At 44.0% G+C, this 20,359-nt stretch overlaps 1 protein-coding gene and 1 long non-coding RNA gene across 2 annotated transcripts in view; one reads left to right on the top strand and one right to left on the bottom strand.

Annotated features, from left to right (window-relative positions):
- The first annotated feature begins 3,292 nt into the window (after positions 1-3,292).
- NTSR1 (neurotensin receptor 1) overlaps positions 3,293-20,359 on the top strand; it is a 154,818-nt gene continuing 137,751 nt past the window's right edge. The window contains exon 1 of the mRNA XM_020804626.3: positions 3,293-5,594. Coding sequence (XP_020660285.2) covers positions 4,899-5,594 — 696 coding nt within the window. The 5' untranslated portion in view covers positions 3,293-4,898. The remainder of the gene's footprint in view (positions 5,595-20,359) is intronic.
- LOC140707054 (uncharacterized) lies at positions 7,836-18,827 on the bottom strand. Its single transcript, XR_012087042.2, has 3 exons — positions 16,235-18,827; positions 14,649-14,805; positions 7,836-10,158 (listed from the first exon to the last, which is right to left on the bottom strand). It is a non-coding gene; the product is annotated as an uncharacterized LOC140707054 (long non-coding RNA).

The raw sequence follows: 20,359 nt of genomic DNA, 5'->3' as shown, positions 1-20,359 counted from the left end.
TCATCATTATCATGTTCATGTGTCGTCATATCAGTTTTGACTTATAGTGACCCTTTTCAGGTAGAAAATACTCAGAGGTCTTCTTCTGTGGGTGCCCTGGGACTGTGCAGCTTGCCCAAGGCCACAGCAACAGGTTCTACTCACAGGGGACACACAGTGGGGAATCAAACTCCCAACCTCTGGCTCCACAGCCAGAAACTTAAACCACTGAGCTATATCTAGCCAGCCTTGTGTTCATACAACACTTGAAAGTGGTCTGGGTTCTTTCCAGCAGTCTGATAACAGGTCTGTAATAGTTGGAGATACATGTATGGTTTCAGATGGAGGGTTGAGGGTTTTGGTGATGAGTATGAGATAACAGAGGTACTGCTGCTTATAGAGGTATCTGAACGTAAGACAGTGGTTATAGCTGAGGACTGACTGGGTCCATACTTACTGAGGTTTACTGGTAAACTCCACTAGCTCCTTAGGTAAAGGTAAAGGTTCCCCTCGACAATTTGTCCAGTCATGTCCAACTCTAGGGGGCAGTGCTCATCCCCGTCTCCAAGCCGTAGAGCCAGCATTTGTCCATAAACAGTTTCCATGGTCATATGACCAGCGTGACTAGACATGGAACACCGTTACCTTCCCACCATGGTGGTACCTTTTTATCCTACTCACATTTTTACGTGCTTTCGAACTGCTAGGTTAGCAGGAGCTGGGACAAGCAACGGGAGCTCACTCCGTCACGTAGATTCGAACTGCTGATCTTCTGACCTTGCAGCCCAGAGGTCTTCTGCAGTTTAACCTGCACCACCACCACGTCCCACCATTAGCTCCTTAGGAGGGGCATTTTGTACACCACCTCCGAAAACACAAACCCACAATACAGCAAGTATGAAAATTTCACTAACTGCATCTTCTGTGTTTATTGAGCTATAATCCAGCATCATCCTGCTTCCATTCTTTGATTCCTCATGGGAGAAATACAAGAAGGGGAAGCGGCATGCGCCTTTGGAATTCAACACAGGCTTCATAAATGTCGACTGGTTTATGAAATGCATAAAATGCAACCTTTGTTCGTAAGACTCCAGCATGACGTGCAATAAATGCATTAAAACGTCACATAAAACCAAGAAACATAGGCACAACCCCCCCCCCAAACAAAAGCATACGATAAAACTTAAGAGAGGCGTTAAAATGAAAATGTGCTGGAATACTAAACAGTGTTAAAAAGAAGAGGTTTGCAGTGCCTTTCATATCTGCTACCTGCCCAAATAAGGACACACCAACTGGCACTTAATTCGGTTGGCTCCCTTTGGGGAATATTCAGATCTTATCCAGATCTCAGTCCGGGTCTTTGATGATATGTGTGTATTTCTGGTTCTGCTGGAAAACCCCATGGCAGCCAATGAAGAAATGGTCACAGCAAGATCAGGCCATAGACTGAATGGCGTAGGTGGGACAGAAAAGCTGCAGATGTTTACATCGATAAACAATGTGTTTGATTGACTGATTTCCCCCTACTTTCCCCAGAGATGTTGGCAAGTCTTTGGGTCCTCAGAAAAAAGGGAGGGGTAGGTGGGATCTGAGCCAGGAGGTGAGCCTGAATCTTTGAAAAAGTAAATCAAGTCTGAGTTGAGTCACCAGGGTGACTTAAGTCCGATTTGGCACCAAGTCTGGCCACTCAAGTCGCCTTCTCTGTTTTTCCCAGGAGAAAGCCCCATTGGTTTCCCAAGGCAGCCTCTAGGAAAGGAAACGAGTGGGGGGACTGTCAAAGGACAACAGGCATGGATCTTTTCGATTCCTTCTTTAAATGGCAGTGCAGGGAGTTTCTTCTTCTCGATACTTGCTGTCCTGTCTCCCCCCCCCCTCCATCCTTTGATCTTGGATAAGTAGTGCTGTGAGCACCGCATAGACATTGATGAATTAATCATTGACTTTGCAGCAGGAAATGCAAAGGAGGTTCGTCTTGAAGGTAAATAGCATACTCTTCTTCTCCTTTGCCACCAGCTCAGCATCTGTCAAAACCCAATCACCCTTGCCAGGTGGCCCAGTCCCACAGACTGCTGGGTTTGAGCCCACATACCTGAGAGTGGGTACCTGGGACATAATAGGGCTTCTGTTGGTGTACTGCCCACCCCATGACACAACACTCTCCCCTGCCCGGCTGGCTGATCTGGTCTCAGAGGTCTTGTTGCAGTTTCCTCCACTTGTTGGGCTGGAAGACTTCAGCATCCATGCAGAGACCAGTTTTTCAAGTGAAGCTCAAGATGTCATGTCTATCATGATGACGATGGGGCTCTCCCAAGTGGTATCGGGTTCCACCTATGTTGCAGGGCAAATTCTTCACCAGTTTTCCTGTACTGAGCAGGACAGTGAGGATCTGGTTGTAGAGGAACTCTTGGTAGTTCCATCACCACATACAGATTACTCCATCCTTGGGTTTAGGCTTATTGGAACTCAAGGCTTCTGCAGGGGTGGGATCAGGTGTGTGTGTGTGTGTGTGTGTGTGTGTGTGTGTGTGTGTGTGTGTGTGTGTGTGTGTGTGTGTGTGTGTGTGTGTGTGTGTGTGTGTGTGTGTGTGTGTGTGTGTGTGTGTGTGTGTGTGTGAGAGAGAGAGAGAGAGAGAGAGAGAGAGAGAGAGAGAGAGAGAGAGAGAGATTAAAATGATTTGCCCTAAGAGACTGGTGGATCCACCGCTCTTGGGGAGTTTCCTCTTGTCTTGGCAAGTGATCCCGTCCAGGCCTTGGTTGCTCTCTGGAGTTGGAAATGGACACAATTGTTCCTAAGCAAACTGACCCTTTGGTTTATTGAGGAGTGGGCGGTGATGAAACGAGAGGGATGGAGACCACAGTGACAATGGCAGAAAACCCAAAGCAGATCCAATCAAACCCACAGGCTACAGCCCATTGGAAAGCCTATGCCGTGGGAGCAGTGGTGGGAGCGAAGATGCTATTCTTCACTGTCACCACAGCATCTGCACAAAGCCATCCAGCGGAGCTCTTCCAGACGATCAAGGGCTTATTCCACAGATAGCCACAAGAGAAGGATATTGTCCACTCCATGGCTCACTGTGATGATGATGCACAGCACTATGCAGAGAAAGTCTGCTGTGACTCAGATGCTGTTGTTAACACAGGTCCTGTTGACGTAACTTTGGCCCCTACTTGTCCCCTTAAAATGGATCTGTTTCAGTTGGTGATGATGTGGACAGGATCTTTGGAGAGTGAAAACCACCCCATGTGTGCTGGACCGTTGCTCTTCCTGGCTTATAAAAGCCGCCACAGGGGGACTAACTGAGTGGGTTAGGGGAGAGTGGCGAATGACACCTTGCAACAAGGCAAGGTACCAGAATTTCTAAAGGAGGCAGTAGAATGACCTTTGTTTTAAAAAGCCCTCCTCGAATCCCCCTGTAATTTAAGATCTTCTGGAGAGGCCCTTCTCTCCTTTCCACTGGCCTTCCCAGCTTCATTCGGTGAGGACACAAGAGAGGGCCTTCTCAGTGGCTGCTCTCAGGCTGTGGAAAGCCCAGCCCTGAGAAACGAGTTCGCTCCCCACCCTCTTCTCCTTCTGCCATTAGACAAAGATTTTCCTCTTTAAGCAAGTTTTTAAGCCAAAAGTGCCTCTAAAATCCTATTTTTTAAAAAAAAAACAATTAACTTACAGCTTTGTAAATGTTTTTAAATGGTTTTAATCTTGGGTTTTGATCTTAATATATGTTTCATTGTCTTGAATACGATAATTATGTAGCATCTTTAATACTGTTGTTTGTTTTATAGTTTTATTTTTCAGCATTGGGGGCCTTCTTGGGTCCCCGAGGGGGAGAAAGGTGGCAAAGAAATAATATCAATCGATCAATAGATTGCCGTTAGTTTTGGCTTCCTTTTCTATACTTCTAATTGCAATGTTATGAATTACAGATTAAACACTCGGGATGTGTAAGGGCTCTGCTCCACCTTGCTGATGCCTCTGGGCAAATTGCTCTGCCCTGTGGTTGCCCCGGAAATGCTCAAACGCCCTGATTCTTTTTTTTACACATTTTTTTCTGAAAACAGTACACATTTGTAAGTAAAATCCTCATGGGAATGGCAGACGTCTTTGCTGCCCACCTAAAGCAGGAATAACATAGAAGGCAGTTCAGCCATCACCCTCCCTTTAGGTTGATCGTCAGGCTGAAAACACAGGCAATGCAGGTTTTCCTTTCTCACATCCAGATTCCAAAATTTTTGGAACTTGAGTGACACGGGCTGGGGAGCTAGGACAAAAAACGCGGACTGCCTTTGGATGGTTTTGTGTACCCATGGCAGTACACAGGCATGCACTCAGGAGAACAGCTGATTCGCTTTCCCTCTCTCTCTCCAACTCATCCTTGGGGAAAGGGGGGAGAGAGAGAGATTATTGTCCTGCTAAACCACATTAGTGCTATTCACATCTGGAGAGTGCAGGAGCCTAAGGAACAAGACACGCACAAAGAGCGGAGAATGTGTGGGGGGGGGGCTTTCCACCGGGAAAACAGGAGCTGTTTGCTGCCGGGAGCTGCGCTGGTCGTCGTTGCAAACGGCTGCACACTCTTTCTGGTGCTGCCTCAGTGCCAGGCTGCTTAAAACTGTTCTTCCTTTCCTCCCTCCTTCTCTCTCTCTCTCTTTCCCCATCTCTCTCTTTTTTACACACAGAGCAAGGTCTGTCAGCTGGCTCCGCCTCTCCTTCCCCTCAAAATGAGGCAAGTTTCCACTTTGTGTTTCTAGTGGCAGCTTTGCGCTCACCCTCCCTGGCAGCTACGTGTGCCAGTCACACCCTCCACACAGACGGCTGCTTCCTAGGAGCTGGGTACCAGCGGGAGAGAGAGAGAGCATCCTTAAAGTGAGCATCCTCAGCAGCCCTTGGGCTCAGCCTTCTCTCCCCAGGAGAACGACAACATGCACTCCAACACAACTTCTTCCCTGTCCCAACTGGGATACCTGATGGGTCATTTTCACTTGCAGCCCACCAGCCATACGATGCCGAGTGCCGGGAACCTCTCCAATGCTTCAGATTCGGAGTCCAAGATGCCCAATGAGGAGGATCTTGATGTGAACACAGACATCTACTCCAAAGTCATGGTCACCGTCATCTACCTGGTGCTCTTCTTGATAGGGACCATTGGCAACTCCATCACTGCCTATACCCTGGTGAGGAAGAAGTCCCTGCAGAATCTGCAGAGTACGGTGCATTATCACCTGGCTAGCCTGGCGTTCTCGGACCTGCTCATCTTCCTCCTCTGCATGCCCATTGAACTCTACAACTTCATCTGGATCCATCACCCTTGGGCGTTTGGCAACGACATCTGCAAGGGCTACTACTTCCTACGGGACGCCTGCACCTACGCCACCGCTCTCAACATTGCCAGCCTGAGCGTGGAACGGTACATGGCCATCTGCCACCCCTTCAAAGCCAAGAGCATCATGTCCCGAAGCAGGACCAAAAAATTCATCAGCTGCATTTGGGTGGCTTCCCTCCTGCTGGCCATCCCAATGATCGTGACCATGGGAGAGGTATACAAGGTCCCCCAAGATCCCGATTCACTCATCTGCACTCAAATTGTGGAAGCTTCCACGCTGAAAGTTGTCATCCAGGTCAGTCTCTCTCTCTCCCTCCCTCCCTCTCCCTCCCCGTCCCTGTTCTGCTTTGTGTTGTTGCTACTGGCAGCTTGTCTAAACTGCACCCGGCTCTAGCTATGTTTAATACCTAGAGATCAGAGATTAGTTAGGGACTAAAAAAAAAAGGATAGAAAGAAGACATACCAAGCAGACGCTCATTTTCCTATAAAGCCATAAGCTTTCCTCTGTCACAGCAGATGACAACAGCCAGCCTCCAGAGCACGCTCAGTTCCTCGTGTCACTCAGCTGTTCAGAATTGTTGCGTGCTGTTGCTGCTCCTCAAAGGCTGGCACAAGCTTGCTGAACTTTGCAAACAGATGACTTTTATTTGTGTGTGTGTGTGTAGATAGATAGATAGATAGATAGATAGATAGATAGATAGATAGATAGATAGATAGATAGATAGATAGATAGATAGATAGATAGATAGATAGATAGATAGATAGATAGATAGATGATCAATTGGTTGGTTGGTTGGTTGATTGGTTGATTGATTGATTGATTGATTGATTGATTGATTGATTGATTGATTGATTGATTGATTGATTGATTGATTGATTGATTGATTGATTGATTTGTTGATTGATTGATTTTTTAGCATGTCCTTCAGCTATAAACCCAGAGTTATTTTTAAATTTTCACCTATAAACTGTGAGGGGCACATGATGCAATGAGCATGTTGGCAGCCATGTGCAGCCTGAGGCTATAATCATGATTTAGACTCCAGGTCAGCACATGCTCGGCTGGAAGCTTAGAGTTGTGGCTTTGTATTGTATGAAATGGCTCTGAATTAAGAAATGGATGACAAGCAAAGCAGATTGTTGGCTATAGTAATAACACTGAAGTTCTGTTCCATCCTAAACTGAGCTCTACAAATGGCATAAATGACACCAACTGAATCAATTTGCAGTATTTGTCATTTTTTATATAATGTATTCTGTTGTGTTGTTGTTTTTGTTGTTGTTTTGTTGTATCAATTATTCCACTTCTGCTCCTAAAAAGCAAGGAACCATGCAGGATACAAAAGTCTCATCCACTCACTCACATCGCTCACTCACTAGGCTTCTTGGATTTTTCACTGGGCGTTACAGGAATTTCTTCCCAACAATAAGGGCTAGAAACTTGCTGAGAATAAAACCTCAAGAAAGCTGAAATACACACACATATACACACACACAATTGCATCCTGTACCCAATTCCACATCCTGCAGTTCTGAGCTTGCCAGAATCATTATATAGCATGTGTATAAGGTCAGTTTGTGATGATCTGTGTGCAAAAGATGGCAACATGTTTCATATTTTGTGCAGGTGTTTGATGTGCGAGTGGATTTTCCTTAAGAAAGTAAGAAAGGGGGGGAAGAAGCTAGACCTTCATTTTTGACACACAAAGCCCAAAGTTCTGGCTTTGTATTGTTGTGACTGTTGACAGTGCTATCTCTTGGCAATTAGAAGTCTGAGAAACAATGATTCAACCCAAAGCTCAATAAATTAACCCAACAATTTAGGGAGAGAGAAATGGGTTCTGAATTCACTGATTCATTTTAATGATTCTTCTGCCTGTTTAAATGGGAGAAAATCTGTTGCTGCTCATTTTCGTTTAGCGTTGCCCAAGAGGCACCATTAATCTTGAGCTCCTCCATTACAAACCTAGGAATGGGACACTTTTTCTGGTCTGTTTTTGAATGAAGCATATTTAGACTTTTGCACGACATACTCTGCTTGGAAAACGGACAAATAAGAGCAGCTTATTTCAGTGGGAGTGGATGATCTCTACAGTTCTTTTCCTCTTTCGTTGTCAGATCTTGTGGCAGTGACAACCAGTTGCAAGCGCAGAGGTGTTGTGTTTCCGGGAAAATGTTCACAACACTGTTGAGTAGCAGCATGATGATTTCTATGCATGTTCTTACAAGTAGCACACCAAAAGCATCCAAGCGGGTGTATGAAGAGCAGGAATGGATTATCAACCACAGGTTTTTGAGTTGACAGAAGTGTGGAAGCAGCTGTATCTGCAGACTTCAGTGTAGACAAGAGAGGGGACTTTTTCCATGGCTGATCTCAGGAGGCTTCTCTAGCAACCTACCCTCCTTTCCTTCCACTAGCCACTGGAAACCTACATTATTGTTATTGTTATTGTTGTTATTGTTGTTATTGTCGTTGTCGTTGTCGTTGTCGTTGTCGTTGTCGTTGTCGTTGTTGTTGTTGTTGTTGTTGTTGTTATTATTATTGGTGGTGGTGGTGGTGGTGGTGGTGGTGGTGGTGGTGGCGGCGGCTTTTGTTGTTGCTATCGTTGTCGTCGTTGTTATTAAATATATTTTTACCCCACCTTTCTCCTTAAAAAAGGAAGCAAGGTGGCTTACGTCACTGAAAGACAATATTGGAAGTTAAAACAATAGATATGCAGATACTGGAAAGGAACAAAATAAATACCACTCTGAGATATGGTAAACACAAGGAATACTTGGTGACCCATTCAGAGAACAAATGCAGGACAATCCATCCCAAACTCACTCCTGTAGCCAGCCATGTAGGCAGTCACCGAGAGAAAACCTTTAAGAAAATATTCTGTAAACTGCTTCAGGTCCTTGCTAGAGGAGAAAACTGGGATAGGAAATAAACAAACATGCAAATAGAGATGCAAACACCATTGGCCCCCATGTCCCTCACATGTTTATTTGGAAGCAAAGTCATGTCGTTTTCTGCGAGACTTGTAGATAAGACTGCAATATCAGCTTTAATTCCAAGTGGTGTCACTGAGATGTCAGAAGCCACCACACTAACCCCTAAGTATTTGCACACAGGATGCTAGTCATACAACCTATGCCTGGGCTGGTTTACTCAAAAGTGAATATGCCTAGATCATCATCCCAGCCCCATGGACTAGTTTGTTTTCACTACAATGGCTTAAACTGCAACCCTACATCCCCTTATCTGTAATTAAGCATCACTCAACTCAGTGGGACTTAAATGTACCGTACAATGTGGTGTAGCCAAGATAGTGTCCCCAAGGTGAAAGCACTGGGGCATTGGGTCACCACAAACTATGATGTCAACTGCTCTCCCACCCCAACTTAAAGTCTAGATGACTTTATCTTAAAGTCTAGATGAGGTAGCAAAGATGTATTTTCTCAGCAGCAGTATCTTGTTGCTTCTGATCACTTCTGTAATGCCAAGTTGACTGGGGTGGGTTGCTCTTGAATAGGAAAGTATGGGTCACTGGCTTTACAAAAGACCTGCTCCCGTCCAGAGCATGAAGCATAACTGTTTTGGACTATAAATCCCTAGATGTCCCAGTGAGCAGGGCCATGCCAGCTGGCCTATCTAGACAAACATAAAAACAAAAGTGTTGTGTTTATGTTTCTTGTGCCAACCCTGCATCTCATTTGTGCTTTTCCATCACTCTAATATGTCCAAAGAAGTGGATATGTCCATGGAAGCAAGCCGTTGTGCAACCAGAGCAAGTATGAACATGTGCTGGAATGGGGGGGGGGGAAGACAGTGGTTTGCAACCTTGGGTCCACAGATGTTCTTGGACTACAACTCCCAGAAATCCTGGCCATCACAGCTAGAAGTGAAGGATTCTGGGAGTTTTGGTTCAAAAACATCCGGGGACCCATGGTTAGAAACCACTGAGGGGGGTTACATGATTGTCCCTCTGCTGTGTGTTCAGAGTATTGACTGCTGAATTAAAAAGTTGTTTGCAAGTGCTGCTTGCAGTGCAGATTAAAATGGATAGAACCAATTTGTTCATACAGATCAGCTATTCCCTACATTTATATGCTCTTTTGGGGAGCGATGCTATAGGAACTTATGAGCTTTTATACCTCCCCATTCACTGTGACACCACTGCATGTATCAGAATGCACTGTTATTAATCATCAGAGGCCATACAAGCTCTCCTATCAACCAAGGCAAGAAGCTAGGCACAGTTTCTCCACATTGCAGAAGGGTCATCATCATGACGCTATTATGGACCTCATTTCCACTGGCAATGAGGAGAAGAAAGAGCATCTGTTCCCTCATGAGGGCTCTTGATGCTCCTGAGTACAGGAGCAACCTGTCTTTTCCAATGACTATTTCAACAAAGCTGAGCTCTTGGATTAAATAGCAGCCAAGTTCTGGAGGTGATACTGAATGGTAAGGACTCTGACTCCAGCGTCAGGCTGCTCCAGCAGGTAGTTCTGGCAGCTCCATCACCTCCTACAGTGATCTGGTACTTCAGACCCCTTCCTCACCAGACCTCAAAGCAGGGCCAACCCGATTAGGATTCACATTCAAACCTTCAGAAGACTGAAGGGATTTGTGAATCGGGTTGTCCATCCTGGTTTCTCAAGGGTGTACTCCATCCCCTACACAGAAAAACAACTGGATTTATCAGCTGCTTGCACCTGTGTATCATATTCAGCAATGCTGAGAAGGGCTGTTGGGTGGGGAACCTGCAGTGCTATTCCCAAAGCCATTGAGGTAGAGTACTGTACTGAAATCGGATATCATCTGGATGCTTCTGAAATGCTGTGCTCTAATCAGGCTGTAGATGGAGTTTCTGGAAAGGAGAAAATGTTTTGATATCAGGTTAGACGGGAGTTAAAAACCAGAGGGAGGTTCATTTATGTCATCAAAGTTTACCCAAGCATGAATTTAAGTTCAAATAAAGTTTGAATCAATGGTGGTGTCAGGACAAGTAGCATTATTTTGAGACAAGGCGGAGGAAGCAGCCGCTGTTCCCAGAAGTAGAGACTTTGTGGCCGAAACAGAATTCAGTAAATACCTGCAAATTTAAGGGAAGAACAAAGAGAGGGGTTTTTTTCTCCATCTAATAGATCTAGGATTCCAAGTTGGAGGGATACCAGAGTGAGTGGCAAAGCCCCCCCCCCCCAAAATCAAGAGAGAAGGAACTCTGTTTTGCATTGCTGTAGGGACAAATTGATTAAGATCATGTTAACCAGTCCAACATGACTGCTTTTGGGGCAATTGAAGCCAGTGAAAAGGGAAGAAAAAACATTGTTTTTCAAAAGCATGCACACAGCCAAAGTGACACAGTAATTGCAAATCTGCTTTGAATATCTTCAGAAAAGGTTTACTCATTTGCATTTGGTTTGTCTTGGTTTGGCTTTGCTACCCTTATACGTTTTCTTCAAAAAGCTTCAGGCAACATATTCCCAATTCTGAAATTCCCAATTCTGTCAACACAAGAGCCCTTGCACAGACTTAGCCTTAAATATATTGACTGGTCTAGTTCCATGAAGGAGTGGAGATTTGAACTCAGAGCTCCCCAGAGCTCCTACACATGCTGGCATATGGGACTGTAACCCTGAAGCACCACAGATTGTCCATCCCCAGTGAGATTAGCAACGTTTTCGTTTGCTTGCTTCTCTAAGAGATTACGTGGAAGTTGGATCAGACCTAACCTTGCCTGTTTTAGACTCCAAAGAAATATCCTGTAAGGACCTGATTTAATCTCTGTGACTGGTATAGCCCTCCAGAAGGGGATGCTAGTGTTTCAAAGTACATAGGGAGAGCATGTGCTTGACTTCTCTCGTGAAAAAGAAGTTGAGGTCTTCTTGATTCGTTTATTCTTTTGTCCATCTGTTCCCTATTTTAACATGATATGTGGGTTTTTAACAAGTTTGGGGAAGGCTTTTGCTTTATGTTCTGCACACAGTCCCATATAGATTTCACCCCAAGGAAAAGTGGCTTTCAATGAAAAAAGTGTTGCAGAGTTTTGAATTTCTGTTGAATTCCTCTAGCTGCACAGCAGAAATGTAGGGGATTCACAGAGCAAAATAGCTTCAAGTTTGCCAGAGCAGCTCACTGCTTTTCTCCTTAACTGGCATTTAGTCTCAATCGCTTACCCCAAGACATTTGTAATGGAAAGAATGAAAGTTTTCATTACTTACAATTGAACAGGTAAGATAGCAAAGTGACAAACATGACTGCTTTCAGTAGCAGACCTCAACAGACTCAAGAGAGGGGAAAAGCACGGAGCAAAGAGCACTTAACTAGGGCTTATTTTGGGGTTAGGGCTTATATTACAAGCATCCTGAAAAATCCTACTAGGGCTTATTTTCAGGTTAGGTCATCTTTTCGGGGAAACAGGGTATTGGGAACATTTTTTTTAATCTAGTAGAGCAAGGAAACCCGGGAAGAGCTTGGAAATGCTCCTGAGAGTCCTTTATTGCCAGCGCTGTGAACAAATTGGTCCAAAGGGCTTAGAGGAATCCTACAGTAAGAGCCGCAGCATAAAGGCAGTTCTGATTCAAATGATCTATCCACGTATTAAAAGCATGGAAAGGCCATCCTTCAGAGACAAAACAGATTCATCACCTAAGGCAGCGGCTGTGGCCAATTACAGACTAAATGCTAAGCTGAAAACAAGAGAGAGAAGACAAAAGGAAGAGAGGAACAAGCCAACCAACTGATAAGAAGGCCTTCAGTGGCTGGATCAGTAAGAGGAAGTGAGTGTGACCTAGAAGGGGTGTTTGATGAAAAAGACATACTCATATTATCAGGTATTGTGTGTGTGTTCTGTGTGGTCAAGTCAGAACTGACTTATAATGACCCTAATAGGGCTTTCAAGGTAGGTGAGATATTTAAGGAGTAGCTTTACCAGTTCCACTGGAAAACTCTATTAGGGTCACTATAACTCAGCTCCAGCTTGTCAGCATAGAAGACACACATCATACTTGTTATCATATTATCATGGTAATATATGATATATTATCATATAATCATGTGGTCCCTCCCTTGTTGAATGATGTGATTTCAGACTTTGGGTGGGAGAATCAATGATCTGAATGTGCTTTCATATTTCTTTTAAAAGACTTAGCTCTGAAAAGCTCCAGGTAGAGGGCCTAGAAGGGACATAGGGCTTTGTTTTGAAGGAATGTGATCTGAACGCTTCAGAGACATTTAACCTCTTCTGGATCTGATCTGGAGCAATCTAATCTGCTTTGAACTGAATCCAAATTGGTCCAAATCCGTCTAGGTCTGGCTAAGCCACTTGCTGTGAAGGGGGGTGTCTCTTTTCATAGAGAAGGTGACATGCAGGAATGAGCTTTTCCAGGCATCATCTTCTCCATGCCACATAGGGTGTATGATGCACTGAGAGAACACAATTGTGAAGGGGAATGTAGAATGCCAAGATCACTCCTTTGTTCTCCACTTGAAAAATCATACTTTTCTAAAAACTACATCTTGGAGTTGGCATATGCTTAAATATTTACAGAGGATATGGGAAGTGCTTATTTAGAAAAGCAAACATACAGTACAAACAAGCTCATTAAAAACAAACAGGGCCAGCCACCACTCTCTGGCTGAAATCCAGTAGTGTTAAGTTATGTTGCATAAATCTGATAATGTCTTTAACTACGTCTGTATTTTGGTAATAGAAAGTTTCTTATTTCCAACCAACCGCTCACACACACACATACTAGGTTCTTAGGCTGTTGTCAGGATCCTTTTGGATCCTTGGGGAAGTTTTACGGAGCTGTGAGGTAGGGCTGGGAATCTTAAATGTCTGAAAGTAGGAATGGTGTAGGTGTTTGTGGGACATTTCAGATCCTACTGTCCAGAAAGGCTTCTCTGGGACCAAAAGGATCCTAAGAGAGACTAGGAATTTGTGAGGGAGGCGATGGGAAATTCTTTATTAACGGAATACGGCCATAGCTAATGGCATCATCAGGTTTATGCCCTGCAACTTTATGTTGCTTAGATGCTGAGCACATTGTTGAAAGCAAACTTGGGTTTGCTCCTGTGCATAGTCTGGGGTGGTTATATTTGCTTTTCCATCCTGTGTCCAGGTCATCAGCTATTTTCACAACCCCTCAAGTCTCCTTGAAAACCACACCATTGAATTTCAGAGGCAAACAGGGAGAACCTCCACTCAAAGCAAGCACAGTGTTTCCTTTACGACATTTGTAATGGGTTGCCTCTAAATTTGGGTAAGTTTGAGGCATTTAAAGAAAGCAGAAATTGATGTTTGTTGTACAACCATTGGATACTGGCCATGAAAGCCTTTGAGAATACAAAGCAGAAATTATAATCATGGCATGGGGGAGAAGCAACTCATAGTCAGTCCCGAGACAAAATTGCATAAAGGTTTTATGTGTGTGCTAATTTAGCTATGCGTGTACAAATTTAAAAGTAGTATCTTGAATTTAAGTAGAGGCATCGTATGTGTGTCTAGCGGGAAGAGTATGACAAGGTAATATGTGTGCCTACTCAGTCTGCTCTATAGGTAGTAATAATATAGAGACACTTCGTGGTCTCTGATCTTTCTTCTTATGGTTTATTAACTTTATGGTAGAGTAGACGTGGGTGGGAAGGTTTCCTTTTGGAAAGAAATGAGCTTGCAAGAGAATCGTGTTCAGACTCGGCTTGTAAATGCATCATTGACTAATCGTTGAAAAAAAGGGGGAAAGAGTAAGGCACTTTATGGGTTTTTGGAAATATTTATTCTGAAAAAAAAAGCATATTTTTAAATTGATGTATTTGTGTATTTCTGCATAATGTGCGCATTGGAAAAATGCTTTGTCATAAAAGTTGTCGTATTGAATGGTTTGCTTGCATCTTTCTGATCAATAAGTTTATCCTCCTATACCTACTGAGTATGTTTGTGCTTAGATTCATACTCTCACGCTGTATGTTGATTATGCAAAATACAATTTGAACAAATTGCAGAGCCCATGGCAAGGGGAAATGGTATTTCAGTCTTATGCCAAATTTGGGATCTCTTAAAAATGTTGGCGAATCCTCAGGGTGTGTCTAGCTATGTCAAGATGGCCAGTATCAGCAGTGGTAAGACTCTTTTGTTTACATATGCTTCTGTACAGAATAGTCAGACGGAAAGGGCCGAGTCATATCTCTGTCTCTGTGTGCTGACTGTCTCATGCTTTGGTCGACTGGACATGTTTAACAAGTCATCTCAAGTGAAAATCTTATAGAAACAGCTCTTTGGTGTTACTCTACTGCCTGATCTCACACTTCTTCCATTATATTTCTTTTCCCACCACGTAGCAATTGAAAACAGCTCACCTGCTTTCCTCAGTCCTCATTCCTTGGCACTCTTTTGAATTCTTTCTTCTCTTCTTTGGAAAATGTCAAGAGATTCCTGGTTAAACAAGTATCCTACTTCTTCCCATCTTGAAATTACATTTCATTGCTTAGATTGTCAGGTCTTCTCTCTCTTTCTCTATGGCAACAGACCATCATTTCACATGCAAAGTTATTGGTTGGGGTGGGGCAATACAAGAAAAGAACCCTTTAAAATGAGCTTGAGTTTCGAAAGGCTGAGCTTTGCTCAAAGAGCATGTCCTTCTCACGAGGACATCATGTGCCATTTTAAAAAAGAAAATCAAACATCCAAGTATCATCAAAGCATATGGATGTGTTCATTTTTTTAGAATAATAAAGGGGCAGAAATGACAGAAGGCTAGACAAATTACACTAATAAACTCTATATGCTGGTAATTCCCAGACTGTGTGGGAGCAAGCTGATGCGCCACAAGACCGGCCACTGCCTCTGAGCCTGCACCTGTGGTAGCAGAGGAAACAGAGGCAGTATCAGAAGATAGGTTCCCCCCCCCGCGCCCTGTCCCAGCATGAACCAGAAAAACAAACCATGAACCAGTTCATTTTTCCAGGGCTAACCACGAACCACAAACCATTACAAACCACCAGTTTTCTCATTCATGCCTATCTCTAGTTACATATCCAGGAGGAAGAGGTATCAACAACCTGTCAGTCACATTGAGGGATATCAAACACCATATGCAGGTGTGTCGTTCGCCCTCATGGCCCCTGCTTGTCTCCCCAAACACAGAGCTCACGAAGGTAAACCAAAACCTCTCTCCACGCACTGCCACCAGTTGATCTCTTTATCAACCCACTTTACTTAGCAGAGATGAAGGCCCATTCAGTACTGACCTACTAATAAAACAGGTTTATTGATTACAGATGGTGTCTAGGATAATTCATAAGCATATTATTTCAGTTTCACCAAGCATCAATATTAATCTTTCTTTCTTTCTTTCTTTCTTTCTTTCTTTCTTTCTTTCTTTCTTTCTTTCTTTCTTTCTTTCTTTCTTTCTTTCTTTCTTTCATTCAACTTATATGCCACCCACTCTACCCAAAGGTCTCTGGGTGGCTCACACCAATTAAAATACAATTAAAATACAATAAAAGATAAAACGATTAAAATACAATTAAAATAGATACTCTATTTTAGAGTCTAAAATACCACATTTTATCTATTTTAGAGTCTAAAATATCACAGGTTACTAATCACTCCTCAGGCCAATCACTCCTCAGACCCCAAACTATCTCTCTCAGAGATTCCTAACACAGACTGCTCCTCAACCTGACCTCCTCCTCCTCTCAGGCTATACCTTTTAACATCTCTCTTGGCAACGCCTCTCAACCACATTATCATAAAACATGAATAATACATGACTTATTACCTACCAAAGGGTGAGCACTACCGCAGGCTTGTTATCAACCATGCTGATCCAACATAGGAAGCAAGAAATGTGCTAGCCCTGTTCCTCTGTTGTCTCATCCAGCATCTAAACGAAAGGTTCATGGAATATGCAGTGTCATGGAAAATCAGGGTTCTTACTCACATGGAGAGGATCCAAACATACAGGAGCTTTTCGTCTTCATGGTCCTCATGAGGAGAGTAACACTGAAGAGAAGGAATTAACACACTCCCCTCTACCTGTTGAATCAGCATGGTAGGTGAGTCCTGTAGAAGGCTACAGTCCTGCAAATAAGCCATGAAACATAAGCCTGGACTTTAGGCAGCTGCTACCTCATAAGATGCAATGAAATCCAGCTGGTTGAATTGATCAGGTCTGTTACTAATGGAATCATTTCATGCTTTCTTAATGGAAATTGACTTTCCTTCATGATTCCAAAAAACCTTCCCTTGCCTCAGTTTTGGCAGCCTAAGTCTGGAGCAGTACCATACGCTAAGGTTTTGCTTTAAGGATTTTTCATCAGTACTTCTAATCAAACACTGTGCCTCCAGGTTCTTTCAGATGGAGCATTTGTAAACTTTTAAGTTTTCCATTAAACAATGATCCTAACAGAAATTCCAGCTATTCAGGCATCTCACTTTATACAGCTTTTTGATTACTTCCTGGACTGTTTTTTCACCTGCATCAAACCCTTGGCAGGTAGGGGTGGTGCTGTAGTACTTCATCAGGAAGAGGGGTTTAATGCTACGGTACTTTCTAATGGAATTTAGCAACCTTCTTATGCTGAAGTTTTGGCTGAGAGGGACCTTTCTGGACTGGGATTGCTATCACTCAATTCAGTAGCAGCCCATTGTTCTCTCTCTGCCTCAGATTTTGAAGAGAGCCACTGTTCTCTACTCAAGTCTCTCACCCCTTCTTGCTCTTTCTTAGTCGAGAGTCTGCGCTTAGATAGTTGGGAGTCAGTTAGCAGTTCTAAAGTATTCAGTCCGTCATGTAGAGACTTAATCATGAAGCTACGGTTCAGTTAAGCTCTGTCTGTGTACTTATTGCTGCGTATCATGTCATTATTTTCCTGTATAATGCTGTCTTGTGACCTATTTGGAATTGTGAGTAAAGTGGAACTGATTATTCTTTCTCTTACCAGTGTCTCAAAGTGAATTATTGAGATGGTAAGTGCCAGTTGAGGACAACAAACAATAAAGGGTGGTCTACTGTGGGGAGACTTGAAGCTAATCATGCTTTGTTGATCCCTGAATTTTTATCTACTGCATAGTTGGAAGGTTTTTTTAAGCCATACATTTCCACACTCTGCCAAGCCTTTGTAGCATTAGTGCTAATGCACCAGCCAGCAAAGCACACAAAAGCATCTTATACACCTAGAAACACATTTTTACTGATAGGCAGGCAGCATCTGAGGACAGTCTAAAAAAATGGTCTCCGACTGGAAACAAAGCCAAAGGGGAAATGAACGGAGAGGGAGGGAGATGAGGACTTCACCACTGATGCACCAAGGTGGAGCTTGCAAGAAACCATCATGAGATGCATGCCAGCTCTCTTGCTGTCTGCCAATATGTGGACAAGAGTGAAACATCATCCTCACAAATGTTGGATACAAGACAATTTATTCGCGAAGGCTTTCACAGCTGGGATCTAATGGTTGTTGTGGGTTTTCCGGGCTCTTTGGCCATGTTCTGAAGACACACTAATCACCCATCTACAGAAAAAGACAAAAGCCTATCTCACAACCATAAATACTGCACTCCCAAGCCAACTACACCAGAGCACAGAGTGCTGTCCTCTTAAGATGCCGGCCACAGAGACTGGTGAAACGTTAGGAAGAACAACCTTCAGAACACGGCCGAAGAGCCTGAAAAACCCACCACAACCACAAGACAATTTGTTTGTGCAGTGGTAGTGGATAGGGAGTAATGCAGAGGGGAGCACCGCTGCCTCTGGGGCCTCCCTCCCTCTTCCTTCTGCTCCCTTTGCAAAGGTGGGTTTTGCCCCCATGAAATCACAAGCAATGCCTCCCTCCTCCTTTCTCCCACTATCCTCTGCTGGGAACTGATGCGTTTCTCACTGAAACTATTGAGGCAAATTAAAACCCACACTCTTTGGGAACCAAACAGCAACAAGAAGGCAGAGCAAGGCAGTGTACCTACTGTGTCTGGAAGACCATTCAGCCATACATATTTCATATTTTGTTTAATTCCCTATCTGTCTGGCTTTGGGGGCAGGGAAAGACACTGGTGCTTCCATGCCTTTTCCATTTTCTTCACAGTCTTTCTTTAAAAAACTCTAGGTTACTCTTCAGGTGGGGTGAGAGCTGTGTGAGGCGGTGGCAGCAAAAGCAAAAAGCGGGTTTGTTGGTTTTGCTGCTACTCTTTAAAGACAAACATATTCAATTTGGCTTAGGTTTTCAGGACATCAGAAGAAGTGGGCTGAATCCAGCAAAGCTGATGCCAAATAGAAAATAGAAAAACAGAAGAAGGCAAGGAGACTCTGATGAGGGGGTGGTGTATTAGCATTATGATGTGATGCTTATCATGCTTCTGCTCTAGTTGTTGTTGTTATGTGTCGCCAAGTCGCCTCCAACTTATGGCGACCCATGAATGAACGATCTCCAAACTGCTCTGTCCTCAACAGCCCTGCTCAGCTCTTGTAAACTCATGCCTGTGGTTTCCTTTAGGGAGTCAATCCGTCTTGCACTTGGTCTCTTTTCCTGCTGCCTTCAACTTTTCCCGACATTATTGTCTTTTCCAGAGAATCCTGCCTTCTCATGATGTGCCTGAAGTAGGACAGCCTCAGTTTCAACTCTTTTGTATCCAGAGATAGTTCGGGTTCAGTTTGTTCTAGGACCCACTCATTCATCTTTCTGGCTCTTAATGTAGATGCAATTATTATTAATAATACTATGGAAAATATATCTTCCTTATAATGCATTCTATTAAATCATTTTGTAAGTGACCTCTTTGAGAGTTCATATCTTTCATATTTTGTCATTAAGGAAATCATTTAAAGTATACTGAATCACTGCAGTTGTCACATTCCTAGGGGATTCAGCAGGCAAAAGTCCAATAAGCCAGTCCAAGGTCAGAAGTCCAGGAGATACAAAGTGATCAAGCAGGTCTCGGAAGAGGATGTTCATGAACTGCTGGAATACGGCTGGAGCATTGGTCAAGCCAAAAGGCATGACGAGGTATTCATGCTGGCCATAACGAGTCTCAAAAACCATCTTCCACTCGTCACCTGCATGAATTCTCACCAAATTGTAGGCACCATGGAGGTCCAGCTTGGTATAGACCTGGGCCCCCTTAAAGCAATCCAGGGGTTCAGCAATTAATGGCAGGAGATAGCGGTCCCAAATGGTTATTTTATTCAAGGCACAGTAATCATTGCAGGGGCAGAGCTCTCTGCCCTTTTTTTGACAAAGATAACGGGTGCAGACAGGGGAGATGTAGACAGCCGGATGAATCCCCATTTCAGGTTTTTGCCAATGCCCACAAAGACATCAGCAAAGTCCCTGTATGCTGAGGGTATCATGTGACTAACTGTCGAACCTGCTGCACCCAAGGTGGCCGATGGAACCAGATGTGGACATGGATCCTTGAAGCACAACTCCCCTTGTGCCCAGTCCACTTGGGGTTATGTATCCGGAGCCAGGAAAGTCCCAGAATGAGGAGGAAATGAGGCATACATGCAATGTTGAATTGTAGTTGCTCCTGATGGCATTGGATCTGGAGAATAACCGAACAGGTCTCCTGGGTCACTGGGCCACAGCAGAGGAGACGCCCATCAATGGACTCAACTAGGGTCGGGGTCTCTTTGTCCTGTACAGGAATCTGGTGTTGTTTCACGAAGGTCATGTCAATGAAACAGTGGTCGGCCCCGGAATTGACCATGATATAAACAAACAGCCAGTGCCCATCCAGTAAGCAAAATTTCACTGGCATAAGGAATGGACCCTGGATATTAATGTAGGGTTCAGGAGACCCAGCTAGGTGCCCACGTCTGGGGGTCCACTTAGACATGGGGCTAATCTTTTGCTGGCAGTGGTAGCATAGAGCTGAGGGTGTGGCAGCTTGACAAAGCACCCAGTGGCGAAGTGTCCTGCTCCCCCACAGTACAGGCAGAGTTTTTGTGAACAACGTCATGTTTTTTCCACAGGGGTGAGGCGTGGCCAAGCAGCTCACAACTGCATGGGCTCAAAATCCTTTCCTCCAGTGCTAGTGGATGTCGGGAGTGGCTGCGAGGGATGGGAATCCCCTT

Source organism: Pogona vitticeps, chromosome 4 (assembly GCF_051106095.1).
Source record: "Pogona vitticeps strain Pit_001003342236 chromosome 4, PviZW2.1, whole genome shotgun sequence".
Classification (NCBI taxonomy): domain Eukaryota; kingdom Metazoa; phylum Chordata; class Lepidosauria; order Squamata; family Agamidae; genus Pogona; species Pogona vitticeps.
Note: the sequence above shows the minus strand (reverse complement) of the source record. Positions and strands in the feature narration are given on the sequence as shown.